The sequence below is a fragment of the Monodon monoceros genome, unplaced genomic scaffold, assembly GCF_005190385.1.
Source record: "Monodon monoceros isolate NGI ecotype Baffin Bay Population unplaced genomic scaffold, NGI_Narwhal_1 Super_Scaffold_9, whole genome shotgun sequence".
NCBI classification, from domain to species: Eukaryota; Metazoa; Chordata; class Mammalia; order Artiodactyla; family Monodontidae; genus Monodon; species Monodon monoceros.
Genome location: NW_021703786.1, coordinates 50,937,815 through 50,961,469, shown reverse-complemented (window position 1 = coordinate 50,961,469; position 23,655 = coordinate 50,937,815). Strand labels below are relative to the sequence as shown.

General features: G+C 56.1%; 1 protein-coding gene and 1 long non-coding RNA gene across 5 annotated transcripts in view; one reads left to right on the top strand and one right to left on the bottom strand.

The window, feature by feature from the left end:
- DOC2B (double C2 domain beta) overlaps window positions 1-17,426 on the top strand; it is a 23,864-nt gene extending 6,438 nt beyond the window's left edge. The window contains exons 2-9 of one of the 2 annotated variants that reach the window (XM_029211701.1): window positions 1,778-1,857; window positions 5,403-5,477; window positions 7,882-7,991; window positions 8,137-8,263; window positions 10,908-11,065; window positions 15,715-15,796; window positions 16,607-16,703; window positions 17,290-17,426. In XM_029211701.1, coding sequence (XP_029067534.1) covers window positions 1,778-1,857; window positions 5,403-5,477; window positions 7,882-7,991; window positions 8,137-8,263; window positions 10,908-11,065; window positions 15,715-15,796; window positions 16,607-16,703; window positions 17,290-17,426 — 866 coding nt within the window. Of the gene's footprint in view, window positions 1-1,777; window positions 1,858-5,402; window positions 5,478-7,881; window positions 7,992-8,136; window positions 8,264-10,907; window positions 11,066-15,714; window positions 15,797-16,606; window positions 16,960-17,289 lie in introns of those variants that run through there. The other variant, XM_029211700.1, reaches the window with a different exon arrangement.
- LOC114888993 lies at window positions 14,157-23,655 on the bottom strand. Of its 3 annotated transcripts, XR_003791928.1 has the most exons (4): window positions 21,253-23,655; window positions 20,250-20,421; window positions 18,136-19,562; window positions 14,157-15,718 (listed from the first exon to the last, which is right to left on the bottom strand). It is a non-coding gene; the product is annotated as an uncharacterized LOC114888993 (long non-coding RNA). The 3 variants fall into 3 exon arrangements; XR_003791926.1 differs by having other exon boundaries at window positions 18,136-20,421; XR_003791927.1 differs by lacking the exon at window positions 21,253-23,655 and having other exon boundaries at window positions 18,136-18,235; window positions 18,502-20,527.

Here is a 23,655-nt window from a genome sequence, read left to right as displayed (position 1 = left end):
TTCTGTGTCTGGGCTGGGACTCTGACACAGGACAGTAACCGTAGTCATAGCAATGATTCAGGTTATTCCGAAAAGTGTAAGTGACCGTTTGTGTATTCTGCTCACGAAGGCTGGGAGGGGAGTGATCCAATTCGGAATGAGTTCATTGCAGAAAGTGTCTCAGAGGGGCAAGTACAGTTATCTAGAAAAATCACCTAAATGGATACGCTGCTTCTATAATTATCTACTGAGTACTTTCTGTACCCCAGTCGTGGTGTTAAAGCACAATGCCATGAGGTGGATGCTGTTGTGTCTCCATTTTGCAGATGAGGAAACTGAGGCACACTGAGGCTAGATACACTGTCCAAGGTCACACAGCAAGGAAGTGCAGAGCCAGGATATGAACCCAGGGTCAGACGTCAGAGGGCAGGTCTCACACCCTACGGGTGCCCCCGCGAGACAACGACAGAGACACTGAGCTGTGTGCCTGACCCTGTGTTAGGAGCTGGGGTGCAAGACAAGCAGTGGCTGGACTCGGCCAGCAGGCTGTGGTTTGCTCTAGACCCACACTGGGCACCCCTGGCCTCCCCCCGAGCATCACTCCAACCACTCCGCCCCCCCACCCTCTGGGTTGGCCTGTGGCTGGAATGCCCCTTCCCCCGGCCCCAAGGTGCACTGGCCAAGCCCTCCTCGTCTTGCATGGCTCAGGTGAAGTGTCACTTCCTCCAGGAAGCCTTTCCTGATGGCCCCAGTTCACATCCAGGCCAGGCGTCCCCCCTGAACCCTCCATCAGTCCTGGCCCACTAGACTTTGTTTTGACCAATCCTTTTCGTCTGTTCCTCCCATTAAGCGGTGCTTTCCTCGGGGCAGGAACCCTGTCTTATTGATATCTTCGATCCTGGAGTCTGGCATATTGTAAACACTTGGTAAAGAAAGAAAGAAAGAAAGAATGAATGAATGAATGAATGAATGAATTAGATGCCAGTTGACCAGCCCAGCAGCCTGCAAGGAGCATCTGGGCTTCTAAAGACATCCTGTGAATGTGTACCTCGCGGGGGAGAGATTTGCCCCGGAGGTCTGCTCCCACCCACAATCCCAGCCTTCAGGCCGGGAACCATGTCGGTGAGAAAAGCCACAGCTGCCGTGTGTGATCACGCCCGAGGGCGGCAGCTGCATCCAATCACTGCTGCACCCGCTGCCCAGCCCTTGGGAATCACTCGTTGCCTTTTAGAGGCCGGGGTAGCAGCTCGCGGGCCCAGCTCTCTCCTCACACCCGGCGCAGCACTCCAGAGGGACCGGGCAGACCAGGGAGCCGCAGCCCCAAGTGCTGCTGGGGGGCGGCGAGTGGGCCAGCCAGTCGGCCGGGCTGGGTCCTGCAGTGCTGCAGAGCCTGACCCCTCTGCCTTCTCGCACACTCCTGGGACCGTTAAGAGGGGGGGGAGCTGAGGTGCAGAGCCCTGGCCAGTGGTTGCACCAGGAGGACAGGAACCCCTTTAGCTGAGTGCGGCACATGTGGCCCCACCCTGGACCAGCCACGGGCCGCGAGGCACGGCGTAGGGGTCAGGGGCCCACTGCCTGGCTTTGACTCTCAGTTCACCGCTCGCAGTGTCTGGAGGTGACGGGCCTAACACCCCCGCCCTCGAGCCTCCTTCTCAGGGTCGGCGGGGTTGGTATGCAGCAGGTGCTCTGCTGGTGGCAGTCAGCGCGGTCACCGTGGCACCTCGTCCGGCCGCACAGGGGTGGCTGACGCTTCTCCACCGTGTGGGCCCGGCATGACCTGAGCCCTCCCTGTCTGCAGCCGCCCTGGGCACGCTGGACTTCAGCCTGCTCTACGACCAGGAGAACAACGCTCTCCACTGCACCATCAGTAAGGCCAAGGTAGGCCCCACCTGTGCGCAAAGGGCGAGGAGGGAGTTCTTGCTTCAGTCATCTCAGCTGCTCCTGAGATGTAGCTGCCTCCCCTACAGCGAGGTTTTCAGGGGAAAGAGTAGAACAGAGAAGCCAGAGAGAATGGGGGTGGGGGGCAGCTTTCAGGAGACAGAGGCCCCAGAGCTGGGGAGCTGTCGAAGGAGGGAAGGGCAGGCAGGGAGGTGACAGGCCTGTCCTGCAGGCCAAGAGGAAGGGTTGGACTTGGGTGCCTCCGGACTCCCCGAGGAGGCTCTGGACGCTGACGCCATGCCAGGCGGAGGATTAGTCTCTGGTCGCACTGGCCTGAGCTTGCTCTCTGGGTGGAGGCGTGGGCGTCTGTAAACCCCACGCTGGTCCTGCCCCGGGCTGGCACCCATCAGCTGTGTTCTCAGCCACGCTGTTCCCTTCATCCCCACACCGCGACGCTCCCCCTGGGAGGAAGGTGCCCAAGTTGATGTTCTCCCGCAAGGTAAGGGCAGCCGTGCGGCCTGGTAGACCTCCCGGTAGAGCCGTGGAAGGGCCTGGGGCCGGCTCAGAGCAAGGAGCTTCCGGCATCGCTGCCTGCGCCCAGCCCCATACCACCAGCACCCCAACCTGCGAGCTCCTCTGCCCCTCCTCCCGCCCTGCCCATGGCTCTGCTCACCCAGAGGGGCAGGCTGCCTGGTTCAGCCCTGGCTGTGCCCCACCCGGCCTGGGCCGCCGTGGCTGGGCCACCGGGGCAGGGGTGAGCAGTGTCCCTGTTGGGCCAGCACCATCCCCGCCCCCACCCCCTCCTCTGGGAGCTGCTCGGGCTGTGACACAGGGCACGCCCTGCCCTCCTCGAAAGGGCTCTAGACCTGCCCTAGGCACAGAGCTGGGAATCTGATAACCCCCGGCTGTGCTGAGGTGGAAGGCAGGGTGCACGCCCAGGCAGACCCCTTCCCCTCTCCCTCCACCCAGCTGTGTAGAGGTTGTCCAGGCCAGGGGACTGGGAATGGGCACTGGCTGCCAGGCTGCTCTGGCCAGAGCCGTCCCTTCTCCTCCCCACCCAGACTCCAGGCCCCTCCTGTGCTGTGTGCCCCGCCTTCCCTACCCAGGCTCTAGAGGGGCTATGTGGGTGAACTGGGGGGAGGGGGTGTATGTGTGTGCACACGCGTGTGTCCACTTAGGTTTGTATCACTCAAGGCATTGGAGATGGGGGATGGGAGGACCCCAAGCCATGGTCGCTCCCACATTCTCCAGTTCATCCTCTGCTTAGAACCAGTTCTGCAGGGGAAGGAGCGGTGCAGGCATGGGAGGAGCTGGCGCTGGGCTGGGGTGTGGGGAGGAGCCCCAGGGGGTAGGAAGGCTGAGGCCGACAGGCAGAGCCCCTCGGGGGCCTCTGGGAGGATGCCAGATGCCCCAGTGCTGGACCCTAGATTGGCCACCCTCCCTCTAGGTAAGCAGAGCTGCCTCAGTTTGCTCATCTGTAAAATAGGGTTAATCATCCCCACCTATGTGGTGGTTGTGAGCATTAAATGAGTGAGTGCTCAGTACCTAATGCTGTCCTGCAGGACAGGGCCTGGCAGCAGACACCTCCCCCCCGCACCACACACACACACACACACACACACACACGCACGCACGCACGCACGCACGCACGTACGTATGGGCACTCATATCCACAGCAGAACTGGAAAGTTCCACCTTCGTGCGAAAGGGTGAGAGGCGGGATGAGAGGCCTGTGTTGGGAAGGTCTGTCTCTCTGCCACAGTGCATGCAGGGCCGCCCGGCCAAGCTTCGTCCTGGAGCCAGCCCCACGGAGCAGGGCAGAGCTGGAGCCCAGGCAGCTCCCGGCACAGCTCAGATGCCTCCTTCCTCAGCAGCTTCTCCGGCATCTTCCAAGGGGCCCGGCATTTAGGGGAAGGGGGGAGCAAATGCCCCACCAGCAGGCCCCGCGTCAGCATTGCCTCCTCAGCTCCCCCAGCAACCTTGAGATGTGGGGACTTAACCCATTTTACAGATGATAAAGCTGAGGCTCGGGAGGCAGATGAAGTCATCCACTTACCCAGCTGAGAAGTGCAGGAGCTGAGACCTGAACCCCGGCCAGCCTGGCTCTAAAACCCGTGGGCCCCTTCCCAGTAGCCGAGCAGTGTTGGTTGGAAGTTGGAAGACCCCACCTCAGATCTCAGCCCCTACCTGGGAGCTCCTCCGAACCCAGGTGGGGATGGGGGAGAAGAGCCTCAGCTCCCCTGGGAGGTGGGCTGGTCATGAGCAGCCAACTTGCAGCTCATCTTTGCCTGTCTTTTTTTTTTTTTTTTTTTTTTTTTTGCGGTACGCGGGCTTCTCACTGTTGCAGCCTCTCCCGTTGTGGAGCACAGGCTCCGGACGCGCAGGCTCAGCGGCCATGGCTCACGGGCCCAGCCACTCCGCGGCATGTGGGATCTTCCCGGACCGGGGCTCAAACCCGTGTCCCCTGCATCGGCAGGCAGACTCTCAACCACTGCGCCACCAGGGAAGCCCTGCAGCTCATCTTTGAATGAGGCTGTGGGGTTGCCAGCTCTACCCCACACATGCCCCAGCTGCCTTCCTCCATCCCCGTGTGCCATCCTAGAAGCAGAATAGACGATTAGCACAAGCAGGAGCGAGCATGAAGTCACCTAGGCCCCTGTTTATGGTTCCGTGAGTTCCTTGGCTGTGCACACTTGACTGGTGGTTGAGAGTGAGTGAGGGGGGGCTTCCCTGGTGGCGCAGTGGTTGAGAGTCCGCCTGCCGATGCAGGGGACACGGGTTCGTGCCCCGGTCCGGGAAGATCCCACATGCCACAGAGCGGCTGGGCCTGTGAGCCATGGCCGCTAAGCCTGCATGTCCAGAGCTTGTGCTCCGCAACGGGAGAGGCCGCAACAGTGAGAGGCCCACGTACTGCAAAAAAAAAAAAAAAAAAAAAATGGGGAGAGAGTGAGGGGTGTCATCTTGTGGAGGGACCCTCCACGGCCGGCCAGCTTGTGTGGCCTCTGGGGACACAGACTGGCAGGGGGCTGTGACAAAGCCAGAGAGAACTTGAGCCTGGTCTCCAGGACACAGAATGTTTTCCCACAGCCTCAGGGAAGCGTGTGGATGAGCAGACAGAGGGTCACAAGGACCTCGGGTCTGTGAGGGAAGTCGCAGTGCACGGGGAGCAGGGAGAAGGGGGATCGGGAAGAAGGAAAGGCCTGACCACAGCAGGAGAACGAGGGCCTCATTCAGAGAAAGTGAGTCACCTGGCCTCCAAGATAAGGAAAACAGAGGCCGATCTGACAAAGGCACCCCATGTTGCCTGCCCAGGGCCAGACGTTTGGGGCGGCGGTGGGGGGGAGATCGCACCAGCACGGAGCCTTCCTCGCCACCCCCCATTCTGGGGGTGTGGGGCAGGATTGCTTCTGTGAAGAGGGTCATGAATGGACCCAGCCAGGAGGCCCAGGGGGCGGGGATGCCTGCTGACCCAGGTGCCTGGAGGCCTTGGCAGCTCTGTGTCCCCAAGCCCCCAGTTACACCCTTCGCCATTCTCCTCTGCTCAGGGCCTGAAGCCGATGGACCACAATGGGCTGGCAGACCCCTATGTCAAGCTGCACCTGCTTCCAGGAGCCAGTAAGGTAAGGGGCCCTCCTGTCGCGACTGGGGCCCAGGCTGGGCTTGGGGCACCCAGGGAGGCCCACGGCTCCCACACCCACTCAGAGCCCAAGCAAGTTGAGGGTTCACTCCACCTCCACCCAGAGCACCCAGTCACCCCCACACCCTCTAGGCCTCCCAGGGACCTTGAGTCAGCACCACCTGTCCACTGAGTTGGGGAAACTCGCGGGGAGAATTTCTAGGCCAGCGTTTTAAAAGAAACACTCTCAGCTGGACGTTAATACTGTGCACAAAGGGTTCTGTGGCCAGATAACACTGGGAAACATTGTTAAACAGGTTTCTTTACTGCAGGACTTACCAGAGCCTTTAATGTGTTGATGGGCTGCCCTGTGATGCCCCACAAGAGGGATGGAGTAGTCAGCAACTGCCCAAATTATTTGACTACAGAACCCTTGTTCCTGTACCGGATGACCCGACAAGCAGACCAGCCCAACAGGTGCATCTATGAAAGGAGAGGGAAAAAAACATTTTTTAAAATCTCTGCGAAAAGCATCAAGGTGGCCTTCAGCACTAGAAGATCAGAACTTGATGAGACTTCCTTTCATACATCTTACAGTTCAGTGTAGTTTTATTTGTAATGTCATGGGAGGGAAGGTCACATCTTTTCAGAATTGGGTCCTTCCCTAGCCCACAGATATCTCAAGGGCTGAGTAGGGCAGACCCCATGCCAGGGGGGACCCAACTGGAGTCCAGCAGCTTTGTTTCCAGGTAGGGACCAGGGCGGAGGCAGAGGGACAGGGGACACAGGACACAGAAGCATGAGCCGCAGAGCCCAGTGGCTGGTGTTCTTGTCCTGGCCTCCTTCTTAGAAGCCAAAGTTGGGGAGTTCCTTCCTGGCCCTCGAGTGACCTGATAGAGAGGAAGAGTCAGCAGTGGGGGCACCCCCCTGGGCAGAGGGCCTCCCCCAACACTGCTCAGGACAATTGCAGACCAACTGGGGGGTCCCACCCCCAGGTGGCCACTCCAGGCTGAGGAGCCACAGGGTGCTGGGGCCTGAGTTAACTTTGGGGCCCAGGCTGCCCCTGGTCCGGTGGCGCCATCCCAGAAGGGAAGGCAGGGCTGCGGGAGAAAGGGCAATGGACCTCCCACTACACCTGGAGGAGCAGGCTCCCCACTCCAGGCCTCTCTGTCCTCATGCTGCAGGGAGGACCCCCAGGGCTGTGAAGGCCACGCGACCAGGGGAAGGGCCCCAACTCGGGGGCTCAGTGACCGTGCGTCTCTAGACTCCTGGGACCTCGAGTCGGCAGTACCTGGCTGCTGAATCCTAGGGACCCCCCCATAGGATAGATTCCCTCGTAGGGCAGAGTTTCACAGAGCACCTTATAGAGAAGGTTCTACAAACCAGGCTGAGAGATGTGGTGTTACGCCCTGGAGCCTGACCCTCAGAAAGGGTCAGTAACCCACTGGGCTCCACAGAGCTTATGTAAGTGGTGGAGCTGGGATTTGAACCCAGGGCTGTCTGACCTCAAAGCCTGGGCCGGTTTGTGGCGGACATCAAAGGGAATCGGCTACGGAAGTCAGGGTCTGAAGGGGGCAAGGCAGGTAAGGAGTCTAAGAACCACGATCTCTGGAAGCACGGAGGAAGGAGGGGAGGCAGCCCCCAGGCATCCTCCAGGAGAGGTGCCTTCCCGGCAGGGGCCAGCCTGAGTAAAGGCAAGGAGGCTGAGGGAGAGAATCTAGGTCCGAGCCAGGCTTCCCAGCCGCCCAGACCACGCCTGCTGCAGACACCCTCCCCCCCGCCACACACCTGGACATGCACCTGGGAGGCAGGATTCTCCTGTTGTAGTTTCCTAGGGCTGCGCTAGCAAATGCCCACCAACTGGGTGGGTTACGACACCACAAATCTCACACCTTCCAGTTCTGCAGGGTGCGAATCCGACATAGGTCCCACTGTGCTACAATCACGTGTCAGCAGGGCTGCATTCCATTCTGGAGGCTCGAGGGGAGAAGCTATTTCCCGTTCCTTTCCAGCTTCTAGAGACACCCCCTTTGCTCGGCTCGTGGCCCCTTCCTCCATCTTCAAAGCCGGTGTCGCCTCTCTGACTTTCTCCCCTTGTCACGCTCCTTCGGACTCTTCTCTCGCCTCCCTCTTCTACTTTTAAGGGTCCTGTGATGACGTGGGACATGGCCCACCCACATCATCAGGATAAACCACCTGTGTCGGAAGTGCAGCGTCTTAACCACTGGATCGCCAGGGAAGTCCCCAGTCGGCCTGTTTTAAAGTCAGCTGACTAACAACAGCGTTAATCCCCCTTTGCCAGGGAAGAGCACTTATGCACGGGATCTGGGGGATTGGGAAGTGTTTGGGGCCATTACATTGCCCATCACCCTCTTTGACACTCAGAGGATCATTTTTGCTCTCTCCAGGCAAATAAGCTCAGAACAAAAACTCTCCGAAACACTCTGAACCCCACATGGAATGAGACCCTCACTTACTACGGGATCACAGACGAAGACATGATCCGAAAGACCCTGCGGTGGGTGAGACCCCGGGCCGCCGGCTCCCCCACCCCACCCCACCCAGCCTTGTCCACAGGGCAGGCCCTTCCCACATCCCCCGGCCCACCGCCTGCAAATCTGCACTGACTTTGGCAGCAAATTGAGAGGCCCCTTGCCCTCCAGGATCTCGGTGTGTGATGAGGACAAATTCCGCCACAACGAGTTCATAGGGGAGACGCGGGTGCCCCTCAAGAAGCTGAAGCCCAACCACACCAAGACGTTCAGCATCTGCCTGGAGAAGCAGCTGCCGGTGAGTGCGCCACGGCCTCCGGTGGTGGGCTCTGCAGCCGTCCAGGGCCCACCCTGCCCTGAGCGCAGGGCCAGGGGCATTTATTGAGCACCTACTATGTGCCTGGCACAACTGCAGGTGCTGGGGAGACAGATAAATCTCCCTGCCCTCATGAAGTTTGGGTGGGAGACAGACAAAAAATGAAATAAACAACCCAAACGGTAGTCTGTTCAGCAGGGACAGGGCCGAGAAAAAAAGCATGAGAGGAGTCAATGGGTTAGACGGGTGCTCTGGGAGGGCTTGCCCGGCGAGCAGGGAATATTCCAGGCAGAAGGAACAGCAGGTGCAAAGCCCTGTATGGAAAAGCGCCCAGCCTGTGGGAGGCACAGGCAAGAGGTCAAATGAGAGGGGCAGAGAGCGCGAGGGGAGGGGGTCCTGGGAGCTGAGAGCAGAGGTTGGGGGTTGGGGATGCTGGGAGGACTCTGGCCTTATCCCTGAGTGAGATGGGCCACAGGAGGGTGCTAGGCAGGGGCCAAGGTACCTGAGGACTTAACAGGCTCCTCAGAATGGGAGGGAGTGGAGGGCCAGGGCGGGGAGACCAGCAGGGTGGAGGGAGGAGCAGGACCCAGGCCTAGGCGGGGCAGCAGTGGAGGCAGGAGAAGGGCTGAAGGTCGGTATCCTCAGGCCTGGGGCCCGAGCACCTGGGAGGATGAAGGGTCATTAACTGGGATGCAGAGGACCATGGGAGGAGCAGCTGGGGATGCTCGGAGCGCAACTGGAACATGTTAGGCGTGGGGTGCCTGTGAGATACCCAGAGGAGACAGAAAATCATTCTTTCCTAGAAATTGCAATTGTTTGAAAATGTCAAAACCAATTTTGCCCCCGGGTCGTCTGCAGCAGCTGAGCCCTCCCAGAGTCTCTGAGCAATTTTCCCCTCCCCCTTCTCCTCCCCGTTCCTTCCCCTCCCCAGGCCTGCCTTCACCCAGTTCAAAAGGGCCAGGAGGGGTTGGCCAAGAGGTCCAAGGCCCGGAACCCTAAGAAACCTATGCCTTCAGGGACTGCATGGTGTTCAGGGCACAGTCCCCTCCCCAGGACAGTTCCCTACCAGAGGTCTGGGCAATGGGAAAGCTCAAGAGGACAGTCCAGCAGCTGTCCCCCGAGGGCCTGTACCCCTCCCCCATAGGGCCCCGAGACACATGCTTAGCGCAGCCTGGCCTGGAACAAGTGACCTGAGGTCAGACCTCCCTCCCAGAAACCCAGCTCTGTCTTTTTGCATAAGTTGAGCAAATTGTATTCCATTGTCACGTTCTCTCCCACTCATAGATATTTGTGTGATGGAGATAACCCTTCTAATTTTATTATTAGTCACTAACCATAGGTGACCCAGTTTCTCCAAATGATATATGTCACTTATAAAAGGCAACACCAACTCCTGCTGGAGTTGTGTTTCTGAGTTTTGATCCCTGACATAAACAAACACCTGTGTGGTGTGTGAATTGTGTGTGAGCAGTGTGTGAGAGCGTGGAATGCATGTGTGAGCACCTGTTTCATGCCCGGGGTGGGGGGGTGGTGCGTGAAAGCATGCATGCTTGTGCACCAGGTGTGATCAGGGACTTGCTTAGCCTTGCTTGAATTTGCTAGGATCTCATTGGTCCAGTTCAGGGACCCACAATGACAAGGGTACAGTTCAGAAAAATCAATCGGCAGTAAAGTTTCATTCTGATGATACCTTATAGATTTTACATAGCCTTGTAAACCTTATTCGTTCTCCGTAAATACTGAACGATGCCCAGTTCAATGGTCTACATGTGAAACAATCCAAAGTATATCCTACCCTAAAAAAACAGCTGAAAATATCCCGGCTCATTTATACTGTTTAATTTTCACACATCACAACTGCCACAAGAGCCATGGTTTAGTGAGGCTGTCATACACAAAGCCCTAGGCCCGAGTGGCAGGTAGTTAAATCTCACCCGCCTCCTCTGAGCCACGGGTACAGGCTGCCTGAGCACTGTGTTGAGAAGATAGTGAGGCTGCATTTGAGCTCAGGGTGAATTCAGTCATCAGCTAGCCATGTCTGCCCTGGGTGTGGGAGTTGGGGAAGGTAGTCCTTCCTTCACCTAACGGGAGCCCCGTCTACAGAAAGGTGCAAGCATGGCCCCTGCCCGTGAGGGGCCACGTAAGCTGCCGTTTTAGTGCCAGGCAGTGAACAGTCCAGAGCAGAGGGACCGAGTGCAAGAGGAGCCTGGCAGAGAAACCTAGGAGGGGCCTTTGGGGGTCATAGGGCTCAGGCTGGGTGGACAGAGGGTAAAGGAAAGGGGTTCCAGGTGAGTAGCAGCTGGAAGGTAGAAACAGGTGGTCTCAGGAGGGTGAGGAATGGTCTCAGTGGGCTGGCTGGGGTGGGGAGGCCACACAGTGAGGCCTAGAGTTGAGGTCTGATCCGAGGCAGGTGCTAGGCAGGGCAGGCCTAGGCCACACCCCACCTGCCTCCTAGCTCCCCCTGGGGTTGGGAATGTGCCTAAGAAGCTCCAAGAAGCACCTTCCAGGGGGCCGGGGCCAGGGTGACCCCTCACCACCCACCGGGCTCCGTTTGGCCTGGGCCTGTGGCTGCAGGAGAGGTGGGAGCAGGCAAGGACAGCTGAGTGACCACCCACCTGCCCCACAGGTGGACAAGACAGAAGACAAGTCCCTGGAGGAGCGGGGCCGCATTCTCATCTCCCTCAAGTACAGTTCGCAGAAGCAGGGCCTGCTGGTCGGCATTGTGCGCTGCGCACACCTGGCTGCCATGGACGCCAACGGCTACTCGGACCCCTACGTGAAAACGTGAGTGTGCAGCCCAGGCCAGCCGCCTCCTTCCCCACTTTCTCACCTCCAGGGACTAGGGAGGTCCATGCATCGAGATCAGTAGTCCGTGTGGCAAGTACTTGTGTGAAGCACAGGGGGTGCTGTGCCCACGAGGTCATACTCTTCTGCGCTCTTTGGGCAACTCTGTGGGTTGAGTCTGGCCAAACCCATTTCTCAGATGAGGAAACTGACGTCCATAGCAGTTGAGTGGCAGCCCGGTCACACAGATAGAGAGTAGTTATCTCCTGATGTTTGGATCAGGTCTCTCTGTGGTCACGGGGCCCAGGAAAGGCTGTGAGCAGGTTGGAGGAGGGGACAGGAGGCCAGGAGATCCAGTGAAGGGACTCCATCAGGACTTAGGGCTGGGCACATGTGGGCAGTGCTCTACGGTACCACAGACACAGATAGGGGTCCACCAAACCCTGACAGGTGGGGCTTCTGCTAGCACTGGGGAGAGACTTAGCTCAGGGCCCCCAGAGCTGTGAACCTGGGTCAGGACAGGCTGTGATCCTAGCTCAGGCAGGAGCTGGTGGCCATTTGGAGAGGGATAAAGCCTGTGTTTTAGTGACCACCATCTGTGCTTCGGTGCGCTCCACAAACAAAAGATGGGCATAGCGAGGTTGTCTTGAAGGGTAGGACTTGGGGAGGAATTTGGCTCAGCAGAAAGGAGGTGTTTCTGCTCAGGGAAAGGGACAGAGGATTTAAGATAGTTAAGGAGGAGGGATGGTTCTGGTCTCAGAAGACAGTAAGGAGGCCCAGGTGACAGAGGCCATCACAAGGACTACTGGTTTTCTGCTCAAAAAACAATGTTGGGGCCCAACTTCAACCATTAGCAGGACAGTGATTTCCAGTGGATCAGAGACCACTGGGAACGGAAATGCTGTAATAGCTCAGAAGACAATTAGACTCTTTAAAGTGGAGGGAAAGTAAGTGATACTCGGTAACCTAGAAAGATGCGTACGCCCTGTGGCCGCATCATTTCCCTTCCAGGTCTGCATCCTAGAGACCCAGGCCCTGGCATAAAGCTGCTTTTGCAGCATTGCTTGATAGCGGTAAGACGGAAATAGCTAGTGTTCATTAGCAGGTTAATAAAATGTGGCATCTGTGTACAGTGGAGTGCTGTGCAGTAGAAGTGAATAAATGAAGGGGCTGAATGAACATGGACAGAGCTATGCTGAGCCCAAAGCAAACTGTAGTGGGGGGGGGCACCAGTGTGATACTGTAGTGATTGTCTCTGGGGAGGGAGGACAGTGCCTCCACCTGTAACTGTGATGCTAGAGGGTTTTTTTCTCATTTTTATTTATTTTTGGCTGCCTTGGGTCTTCATTGCTGCGTGCTGGGCTTTCTCTAGTTGTGGCGAGCGGGGGCTACTCTTCGTTGCGGTGCACAGGCTTCTCATTGTGGTGGCTTCTCTTGTTGCGGAGCACGGGCTCTAGGTGTGCACGCTCAGTAGTTGTGGCTCACGGGCTCTAGTGCAAAGGCTCAGTAGTTGCGGCTCATGGGCTTAGTTGCTCTGCAGCATGTGGGATCTTCCTGGACCAGGGCTTGAACCCGTGTCTCCTGCATTGGCAGGTGGATTCTTAACCACTGCACCACCAGGGAAGCCCTAGAATGTTCTTATGGAAGAAAATATGATCTGAAGCCAAAATGGTGTGAAAAAATTTTTAATTAACATTTATTTTTGGTTGCAGTGCATGGGCTTCTCATTGCGTTGGCTTCTCTGGTTGCGGAGCACGGGTTCTAGGCACACAGGCTCAGTAGTTGTGGCGCACAGGCTTAGTTGCTCCACGGCATGTGGGAGCTTCCTAGACCAGGGCTCGAAGCCGTGTCCCCTGCTTTGGCAGGCGGATTCTTACCACTGTGCCACCAGGGAAGGCTGGTGTGAAATTTCTAAATTGGGCTCAGTTCCCACCTGCCAAGTTGATAGGAATTCCAGGGTCTCATGCTGTGTTATCCAGAAAATAGGGTCTCACCTCGTACAACAGAGGGTCCAGCCACCTCCCACAGCCAGGGAGAGGTAGCCCTGGCAGGGCCTGTCCACCATGCCTGGGGCTCCCCCTGCCACAGGTGTGGTAGTTGCTGAACCCACCCTCCAGCCATGGGCCGGGTCAGCGTGGCCTTTCAGACAGGCAGCTCTGTGGGTGGCCCCCTGTATCAGAGGGAGGCCCCCAGCAGCCTAGAAACCCGTACATCTGATTGAAATTCCCTGGGTGAGTTGCAGGGGCTGCTGCTCAGGCCTCCCTATCTATCTCTGAAAGGCCCCTTCATGGACCGTGGGCCTTCTCTTTGGTAAAAGTAGGGGAAATAAAGGCACAGGTGAGATTCCGAGCGGAGCATCTGGGGCCTTGAGAAGAGAGCTACATGGAAGTGCCAGGTGGAGGTGGAGGATGCTGAGGGGCAAAGCTAGATGGGCCAAGGCCTTTTGTCAGCACCCTTTTTATAAACTTCACCCCAGATGACAGCTACCTCAGTTTCCCCAGGCTGGAAGCTGACCCCAAGTCCAGTTCTTCAGGCTCTGCTGATGGTTAACGAACAATCAGTAACACATACCGAGTAACTGCTGGGTGCCAGGGCTGTGCTAGGCCTCTTTGAAGCCCCCAGCAGCCCTGTGCAGTACTTGCTACCATCTCCATCTCACACCCAGGGGCACTGAGAAAGCTCAAAGCAACTTGCTGTGCTGCCCTGGGCAACCCCTTCCTTCGCCAGCCCTCTGCTGTCTTCTAGGGGCCTCAGGTGAGCAGCAGTTGCTGTGCAGAAGGGACCAGCGGTGGCACTGGTAGGGAGGCTCCATGAGCCCAGGTGGCCAAGGCAGGAGGGAGTGCTGATAGGGAGGGTGAGCAGCCATGGGCGGGCCCCTGGAGCATGGCCAGGGTGCACTTCTCGCCCACAGAGGCCACGCTCCCTCAGGAAGCTCCCCTGCATGCAGTGGTGAGGTGAGGCGAGAAGGGACTCCAGGCAGGGAGACAGCATAGACAAAGGCCTGGGGGCAGGACAGGGGATGACCCCTAGCTGGGGCCTCGTGAGGATCACTAGACGGACACTGGCCGTGCAGCGCTGAGGGAGCCTGGGATAGCTTCCCTTCAGGGCCTTCTGGAGGCAGGGCTGGGAGACACTCCACTGTGCAGGACCGCCCCCATCCCTCCTCCTCGCCCCCAAAGTAAAACAAGCAAAGACGAGTCAAGAAGTGCATGGGAGCGTGTAAGGAATGCAGAAATTCACCATCTCTGGGTGAGGGTTTAAGGGAACCCCCCCAACCTATTTAAAAAGTCATCTTTATTGAGGTATAATTTACATCCAGTAGGTTTCTCCCCTTTTGAAGTGTGACTGACTGAAGTATACAATCTTGTCACCACCACCATGGTTAAGATCCAGATACCATCACCCCAGAAAGGTCCCCGGGCCCCAGTCAACCATTTGACTTGTTTTCTGTCGCGACAGTTTTGCCTTTTCCAGACTGACTTATAAAGGCAACTCCTACATAACCTAATGCTCTGGGGGGCCAGCCACGTGGTGCCTGAGCCCAGAGTTCTGTCTGTAGGTCTGCATTGCCAAGTAGTCGTCCGTCAGGTCACTTCCTGTTGAAGTGCATGGGGGCTGTTCCCAATTTCTGATGGCTGTATAAAGCTGCTAAGGAACAGGCTTTTGTGCAGACCTGTGTATTCATTTCTTTCTCCACCCCCAACTTCTGTTAATACATATTTTCTAGTGTTTCTATAACGAACCAGTATTTCTTATGTAATAACGATCACAACTTTTTAAAAAAGTGCACAGAAAAGCAATAATGAGGTACCACTTTCTATGTTTACTGATCCCACCCAGTGCCAGGCATCAAGTTGGGTACCAGGAAGCTGGTGGTGGGTGAGACAAATGTGGTCCTGTCAGCAGGAGCAGGGCAATTGTCACTAGTGTCTATGCAGGGACAGGGTAAGAAGCTTTGCAAAGGACAGGGCCTGGCTTCTGAGCACCATCCCTGTGCGGAGCAACTGTGTGACCCTGGGTGAGTCCCTCCACCTTTCTGAGCCCCAGATGAAGACTGCTGTTCTGCATCGAAGTCTAAGGAGCTGATGCCCGTGGAGGGAGCTGGCCCGCAAGCAGGGCTTCCCTCTTTCCCTTCAGGAAGCACTGCTGTCACTGCCCTAAAGACCTTTTTTCCTTCCTCAAAGCTCCAGTGAGGTAGTGGCAATGGTTGTACAACTCAGCTCCTATGCTAAAAACCGCTGCGTTATACACTTGAGAAAGATGAATTTTATAGCGTGTGAATTCTATCTCCATAATCTGCTATTACAAAAAGAGCTCTAGCAAGGGACCAACTTTGCTAAAAATGTTTTTCTGGTGGGAAATGAGAGCTGTGAAAATTAGACTTCCAGAAATAAAAAAAATTCTCTTTCCTAGGGGATGGAGGGGCTCTGTGATGTCAGAAATGGGCTGTGAACAGAGGTCCAGGTGATGAAGGACCCATTGCTTCTCCCACTGCACTGACTGCTCACCTTTGTCACAGAGTAGTGCTGGGGACATCCGAGGGTTAGGATGAACGGGAGGCCTGGGAATCTCTCTCTTCCAAGCCCTGCTGGCTCCATGTATGCTCAGTATCTTCTCACTCTCTGCCTATTGATTGGTTATAATTCCAGATACCTGAAGCCAGATGTGGACAAGAAATCCAAACATAAGACAGCGGTAAAGAAGAAAACCCTAAACCCAGAGTTCAACGAGGTACGAGAGGCTGGGGAAGCCATGAGCCACTCACTCTCCCTCAGGACAGGGGACCCCGGAGGGACTGGGTTTTTCAAGGGTCACTGTGGGAGCTGGAGGTTGGAGAGGGACTGACAGGAGAGCCCCCAGCCGTGGGGTAGGAGGACTGGTGGGAGAAGTGAGGCCAGGCTGAACCAGGCCAAGGTGGTACAGACAGAAGTGAGGAGCGGCCTGGAAAACTCTTCGGAGGATTGAATTGATGGGATTGTAGCCATGTTAGATGTGGAGGGGGTGGTGTGAGGATGTGAGCGGCCCCAGGAAGGTGGGGGCAGATAGATACCCAGGTCCTCAGCCCAGGGGGTGGGTGCAGCCGGAAAGGAGCTCCAAAGAACGAGATGAGGGAGGGGAGCCTCTGACAGAGCCTGAGTGACTCGGGTGCAGGCAGAGAAGGCCGAGGAGGTGCTGCCAGGGAGAGAGGGGGACACCAGATGTTGAAGGATCCTGGAAGCTGGTGGGAGAGGGTTCCACAAAGAAGGGAGTGGTCAGCAGAATCAGACCCAAGAGAGATCAAGCATGCCAAGGCCGCCAAGTGTGCGCTGACTTGCAATAAGGAGACTCTTGGATCCTGAGAAAAGCAGCTTCAGTGACAAAGGGGCAGGTGGGTCAGAAGGAAGGGGACCCTGAGGAGCTCAGCTGGGCTCTCAGATGGAAGTGGGTGAGATGGGTGAGAATCCATTATCATCCACTGCTGTGCACTGCCCACCCTCCTGGCCACCAGCCAACTTACAGGCCGTGTGTCATTGGTCCTGACACTCCCCTTCTGGCCACCAGGAATTCTGTTATGAGATTAAGCACGGGGACCTGGCCAAGAAGACCCTGGAGATCACCGTTTGGGATTATGACATTGGAAAATCCAACGATTTCATCGGTGAGAGGACACGATGGGAATGCTGTTTAGCAACATGCCCATCCTGGGTTCAGCAAAGGGCAGGGGCCCTGAATCAGGCCACAGTCCCGCCTTCCTGGCCTGTGGGGAAAGTTGGGGCCATAGACATGATCCAGCCTGACCCCATGTGACAGAGAAAGAGGCCCAGAGAGACAAAGAGGCCTGGCCGAGTCACACAGCAGTCTGTGGTGGAGCAGGGGTAAAAGGTGATGATGGTCAGCCCCTCAGGCTGGACTCTGAGCCCTTGTGGCCCCAAATCTGTGGTGGGCTTGGTGGCTGTGCACAGTGGAGCTGCCCTAGCACCAACACAAGCCACTGTGCTGCCCCGCAGGTACTGCTCTGGTCCTGGGTAAAGGAAGAGCAGGATCCCTGGGCCCTGATTGGGGGAGTGGGGGCTCCAAGAGTGGGGCAGTCAGACCACAGTCCACCCTCAGAGCAGGTGGGCAGGGAAGAGAGTCTGGCCGTGGAGCACAAAGTCTGGGAGGGGTGCCAGGGGGTACTGGTTCCAGAGAGACCCTGAGAGTCAGAGGTCACCGTGTCCTGGCTGCCTCTCGGCTCCCCTCTGCAGGCGGCGTGGTTCTGGGCATCAATGCCAAGGGCGAGCGCCTGAAGCACTGGTTTGATTGCCTGAAGAACAAGGACAAGCGGATCGAGCGCTGGCACACGCTCACCAACGAGCTCCCGGGGGCCGTGCTCAGCGACTGACCCACCCCACCTGCCCGCTGCACCCACCCCTGCCCGGCCCAGCACAGGCCTGGCCCTGGGCTTCCTCAGCTGCCACTAAGGGCCTCGCCCCCATGTTTGGGGAGATCCAGGACGCCTGCTTGGACACAGAGCCACTGCAGCCCCCGCTTAGAGGCCATGGAAGGCCCAGCCCCTCCGAGGGACAGCGGGGGCAGAGAGCTGGGCCTGCTTTCGCCCCCCTGGGGCCTGAGAGGGCCAGAGGTGGAAGAGGAGGACCCTGGCCTCAGCACCCACCCGGAGGAAGCAGATGGGGCTGTCCAGAAGACAAGGACCCTACTAGAGGTCAGCAGTGAGTCGCAGGGGCCTCCAGGCTGAGCGCGCGGGGGTGCCATCAGGAAGAGGGGCAGTAAGAGAAGGAGAATTTGGGCAGGGACAAGACAGGACTCTGAAGAAAGTTCATTCCCAAAAGGAGGTTCTGACTACATCTGTTCATCTCTGGCATGACTGGGTGGGTGGGAAAAGTTGACCTGAGAGCCAGGAGTCTGGTAAAGATCCTGGAGCTCCCAGTGAACGTGGGCACAGGCAAAGCGCTTCACTCAATGATCCCACAGGCCCCTGGGGATGAATGAGACCCTGGGCCTGCCCTCAGGGAGGTCCCCATCTAGTCAGGGAGCTGGAAACAAACCATTACAATGGGGTTGTGAGGAATGCCAAGGCCAGCCTGACCCACCTGCACGTTCTGTGGACTCTGCTGACTCGGCTGGGAGAGCAGGGAGGGGTTCCTGGAGGAAGTGATGCTTTAGCAAGGCCTTGAAGGGTGAGTGGAGTTTCTAGGCAGACAAAGGGGAAAGAGCAGTGTAAGCAGTGGGAACCATATACAAGGCCTGGAGGGGAAGGTGATTTGGGCCAGGGGCACTGTCTGGGACCCAGGGTCTCTCTGGGAGAGGGAGCAGGGCTTGTTAGGGGCAACAGCACTCAGTCCTGCTCCCACCCCACCCCTAGCTGCCAGGCCAACTGGGCTTGTAGACATAGGGGGAGTGGCTTAAATTGATGTTGTTGCACGGTCAAGTTCAGTTCTCAGACCCAGCTCTCCTACCTTTGATCTTTCTCCTCCTGAGGAAGCTGGAGGATGGATCCTGCCTCTCGCTCCAAGCTTAAGCATCAGGTCAATTGCAGTCAAGAAGAGAGTGAGTCTGTTTTTCTTTGCATGAAAAGAACCAAAAAGTCCTCCTTGTCCTTATCCTCCTCTCCCCTTCCTCCACCCACGGCCCTTCTGGGTTCAGGGTTGGGAAGTGGGGAGCCCCAGGTAGCTGCCCCTGCATCCTAGCCCTACTGAGATCCCTTTCAGGAGTACTCAGCAACAGTCCAGGGCCTTGTTTCTGGGAAGGGCTGGTTCTGTCTTCCAGAAGCTAAGAGAGAGCCCCCTGCACCCTGGGTGAAGGTCTCCAGGAAGGGGTTGAGGGCATCAGAATGTTGGGCCCAGGCTTGAAGCCCCAAACTTTTCCTGCCAACTAAGTAAGGGGCCTTCAGGAACGCTGGATGAACAAATGCAGAACCCAGGAATTTCTGTGCTCAACCATCACTGCACTGATAGGAAACAAAGCCCAGAGAGGGAAAGTGATCTACCTGAGGCCTTCCAGCCCTACCACAGCTGGGGCAGACCAGGTTCCATGGCCCCTGCCCCACCACCTCCAGCCCAGAGCTCTGGACACCACACCCACACCGACGCTTGTACAGGGCTCACAGGGGCACTGGGGCTAGACCTTATGCTGCAGACACAAAGCACATTACCATCTGAGGCCTGGGGTGATGATGTGAATCCCACCAAGTGCCCATCAGTCTTTTTCCATTTTGCAGGGGAAACAGGGCTCCAGCCCCCATACAGTACCTGGCAAACTTTGCTGGTCAGGCAGTCCTGGTTTTCCCTAAGGAGGCTTTGTGTGTGCTAAGGGTTTTACAACCACTGTCGTCTTGATGAATCTTCACAGCCCTGTGAGATGGGTTTAATTGCCATCTGACAGATGAGGAAGGAGATTCAGAGAGGCTGAGTCTATTTATGAGGAACCTTGTGTCTGGGTGAACTCTGGGTTATCGTCTTAGCTTTGCCTTTTGGGTGGGGGGCAGGTTTCTCATTCAGAGAGGAGCTTCACGAATTCCCTGTAAACACACGGAAATGCTGAATGGCCAAGTTAGAAGTACACCTAGAGCCTCACCTAGTACAACTTCCTTGTTAGACACATGGGGAAACTAAGGCCACTTAGCGCCACTTACTTGCGCCACAGAAGTAGCAAGCAGAAGGGGCCTACACAGGACCCAGTTGGGATAAGAACCCAGGACACCTGGCACCTAGTCCAAGGTCTTCTACTGCCCTGGACTGTGCAAGAGCAGATTTGGTCCTTAACCATGGTCCCAGCTGACCACAGGGACAGTCAGGCTGGGAGGTGGGGCTCCTGGACAGCTAGCCCGAGTGGAGGATGGGGCACTGGGTAGAAGACCTCCCAGGGAGAACCTTCACTAGGACCCTGGCACTGTTCTGGACCCCTTGCAGGTTCTATCTCTGTTTGTTAGAGAAAAAGGCACTTTGAGAAGCTGCAGTGTGAGCTCTCCCTTTGACCCCAAGCTGGCATCTTTCCTCTGGTCCCTCAGCCCCACAAAGACGGTGAATTTGACGCCAAACAAAACAAAACAAAGTCATTCCAAAGTCAGATGTCAATAACCAGGGGGTCACCAGGTGTGGCATCCACCGCCACCCCCACCCCCCTGCCTAGTCTCAGCACCCACCGGCCACCACTAGCCGATCCCCCACGGGCCCGTCTTCCAACCCTGAAGCGGTAACCTCCTGACCTCTAGTGGCGAGAGCGAGGAACTGCATCTCCTGGCCCGAGCATGTCCTCCCTTTGTTCGTTCTCCAACCGAGAGAACCTCCCGATGCATGGACTCTGGCTGTCTTCGACGACTCGTGCACTGCTTACCACCGTTTTGCTATCATGTGACGGCTGCAGAAACAGTCCTGAAACTGCAGCCCCACACACAATTTTTGTACTTTTGTCTGACCTACCCGAAGGTGTCCTTTTTAAGTCTTATTTGTTAATATTTATAATAACATATAATCCAAAGTAAATGGAAACGTTCATTGTGATCATATGGGCTTGGGAGACTCATCTTAATAGATATGAATGGGTGAAGAGGAAAGAACGAGAGCCCAGCAACCAGGGCTTATTCTGCACATTGTCTCGTTTACTCTTCACCAAGAATCCATTTGAGGTAGGTGCCCATGTTACAGATGGGTAAAATATTTGTGCAGAATCACAGCTGGTTAGTGACAGACCAGGATTCAACTTATGCCTCCCAAGACATTTGATGCCATGTATCATCTACACATCCAACCAACAGCTGTGGAGTGTTAACTCCAAGGCCACCCACTGGTCTAGGCACCTGGGGCAGATTCGTCAGCAAGCCAGTTAATGAACAGTAAACATAACATGTTAAAGGATGACAAGGAAAAAAAAGGCATAAAGGAATCCTGTGGGCAGGAGAGGCTGGGCTTAAATAGGGAGATGTGGTGGGCCTCCAGAGAAGGTGACTTTTGAGCTTAGACTTGGAGGTGGTCAAGGGGGCAGTTCTGGGGAGACTTGAAGTGCTCCAAGTGGTGGGAACAGCCAGTGCCCCTAGAGGTGGGGGCAGGCTTGGTGTGACAGGAACTGCAAGGAGAGCGATGTGGGTGGAGCAGGTTGGGGCGAGGAAACGAGGGTAGATGAGAGCATAGCGAACGGGGGACCGGATCAAGGACGACATTATAAAGTCCGTGGCTTTCACTCTGTGTGAGATGGGAGCAGCCCCGGCTTACCTGTAAACAACCTGTGGTCTGCGGTAATCAGGCCCAGTTTGGAGGTCCCTCTGGTGGTGGTGTGCCTGTGGGTCCAGGGTTCGAGGTCAGTATCCAGAGCAGAGGTGGCTGGGCCCTAACAAGAAACAGCTGTAGCATGATTTTGGTCAGTGTTCTGGCCAACCTCCCTTAGCAAACCGCCTCTGTGCTGGCCTAATTTTCCAGGCCTTCCGCCCATTCTCTGAAGTACCCAGTACCCTTCCAGTGCTTACGTTAACTAGAGTCGGATCCTGTTATTTTCAACAGAGAAACCTGCCTGGTGATCTGGTACAGTCTGATCATCTAGGTCTCGAGCGTCACCTCTTTGTGAGGCCTGTCTTGACCACCTCAGTCACTTTCTCCCGCATCAGCCTGCTTTCTTTTCTTCACAGCACTTACCATCAAAATCACCTGGTGTATTTGCTCATTCCTTTCTCCCCTCACTAACCTTCATGAGAGTAAGGGCCACACCTGTCTTGTTTACCACAGCAACCCCAGACCAGGACTGAGCGTAGGGCAGGCCTCGAGTAAGTATTTGTTAAATGAATGGATGAAAGCTGCCAATATGGACATTGTTTGAAAGGAGCCAAGTCCATGAGTCTGGGGCATGTGGTTATGAAGATGACGGGTCCAAGCCCAGGTGAGTATGCACAAAACTCCTGTTAGCTCCAAAGACTTCTGGGGTACAGATGAGAAATGACCCCAAGTACCACAGAGTTCCCTGAGTAGGGAAAGGGAGAGAATGAGAGGAGGAAAGGAGGGAGAAGGAGAGTGGGAGGGTGATCAAGATGGCAGAGTAAGAGGATGTAGAGCTCACCTCCCCCCGCAAATCAAAAAATACATCTACATGTAGAACAATTCTCACCAAAAACTACGTGGAAACCGGCAGAAGGACTCCTATACAACCAAGGCTGCAAGAAAGATTCCCCCATAATCCCATCCCAGGTAGGATGGGAGGAAAAGCACCGGGTCGAGACCTGTGCCCCAGGAGGGAACTAAGAGGTACAAGAATGTCATACAGGTGGACATTCACCCTGGGGAGTGAGCAGGTTGAGAGACAGACTGGGCATTCTAGTCCTGCGGTCTTATACAGAGGAGGCAAGGCCCTTTGGCTGCCTGGAGAACAGCTGTGACACACAGAAAGGCTGGAGAAGCCTGGACTGCACTGGCGAGGAGTACGCAGTGCTGGCTTGCCCCCAAACAGGGCGGAGAGAGGTCTGCCCTAGCAGCTGTCACCTTGCCACAGTCTCTGACCCAAGCTGAGTGAACCCCCTGGCCCCACTCACTCCACACCACAGCTTGGCAGTGAATCTAGGGCAGCCACATCCTGGAAAAAGACTCGATCTAGGGACACAGAGGTGACCCACGGGCCTGGGGTATGGTACAAGCTGAGTGGCGGCCATTGCTGGCGCTTACTCAGCGCCACAGAAGTAGCCCAGACTTCTCATGACAGTGCAGCCACTTCGATTCCTGCAACCACAATGCCATGATCCCCAAGCAAGCACTCCAGCCCCACCCACTCCTTACACCAGAGCTGAGACCACCGCAGTAGGGGAAAAGACAACCCTGATCTGGTTCTGAGCGTGACTGCAGATACCTACACAAGCAGCACACTGGACATCTGTAAGCACACAAACCCTGCTTATTTCAGCACTCCCCTCCTTCGGGGCAAAGGTTCCAGTGTGGGGAGACGGAAAAACACACACTTGAAGGGAACAGAGCCAGCTCCAGCCCGACCCTCAGGGCTTCCACTCCAGCAGCTTGGGAGCAGACCCCACCCAACAGGGCGGCTGTGGCCAGTGAGGAGACAGCAAGTCTCGCCTCACACCCTACACAGTCTTTGGCTCCTCCAACGCCAGCCGTACCCCGCCCCCCGCAATCAAGGTGGTAGTTGTCATCACATCCTGAGGAAAGTAGTGGGCTGGGCATCCACATCAAATTCAACCCACACACCAAAGATCTTAGGCGCACATAGTCTACACAGGGATGTTCCCACGTAAAAACACCCCTTCAAGACCATAACAGATAACTGTTGCACCTAAATTCAGAGACAGAGAAAGTAAAATGAAAACGCAGAGGAACTACTCTCAACTCAAAGAGCAAGAGAAAACCCCTGAAGAAATAAATAATGAAAAAGAGATAGACAATGAATTCGAAAAGTGGGTAATAAAAATGCTAACTGAATTAAGACAGTAGAGGTAAGCACAGATCATTCTACCAAGGAACTAGAAATTTAAAAGACCCCATCAAAAATTGATAATTCAATCTCTGAGATAAAAAGCACTCTAGAAGCAATGAATAGCAGACTAAATGACACAGAAGAATGCATAAGTGATCTGGAGGACAGAATAACAGAAATCACCCAAAAAGAACAAAAAAAAGAAG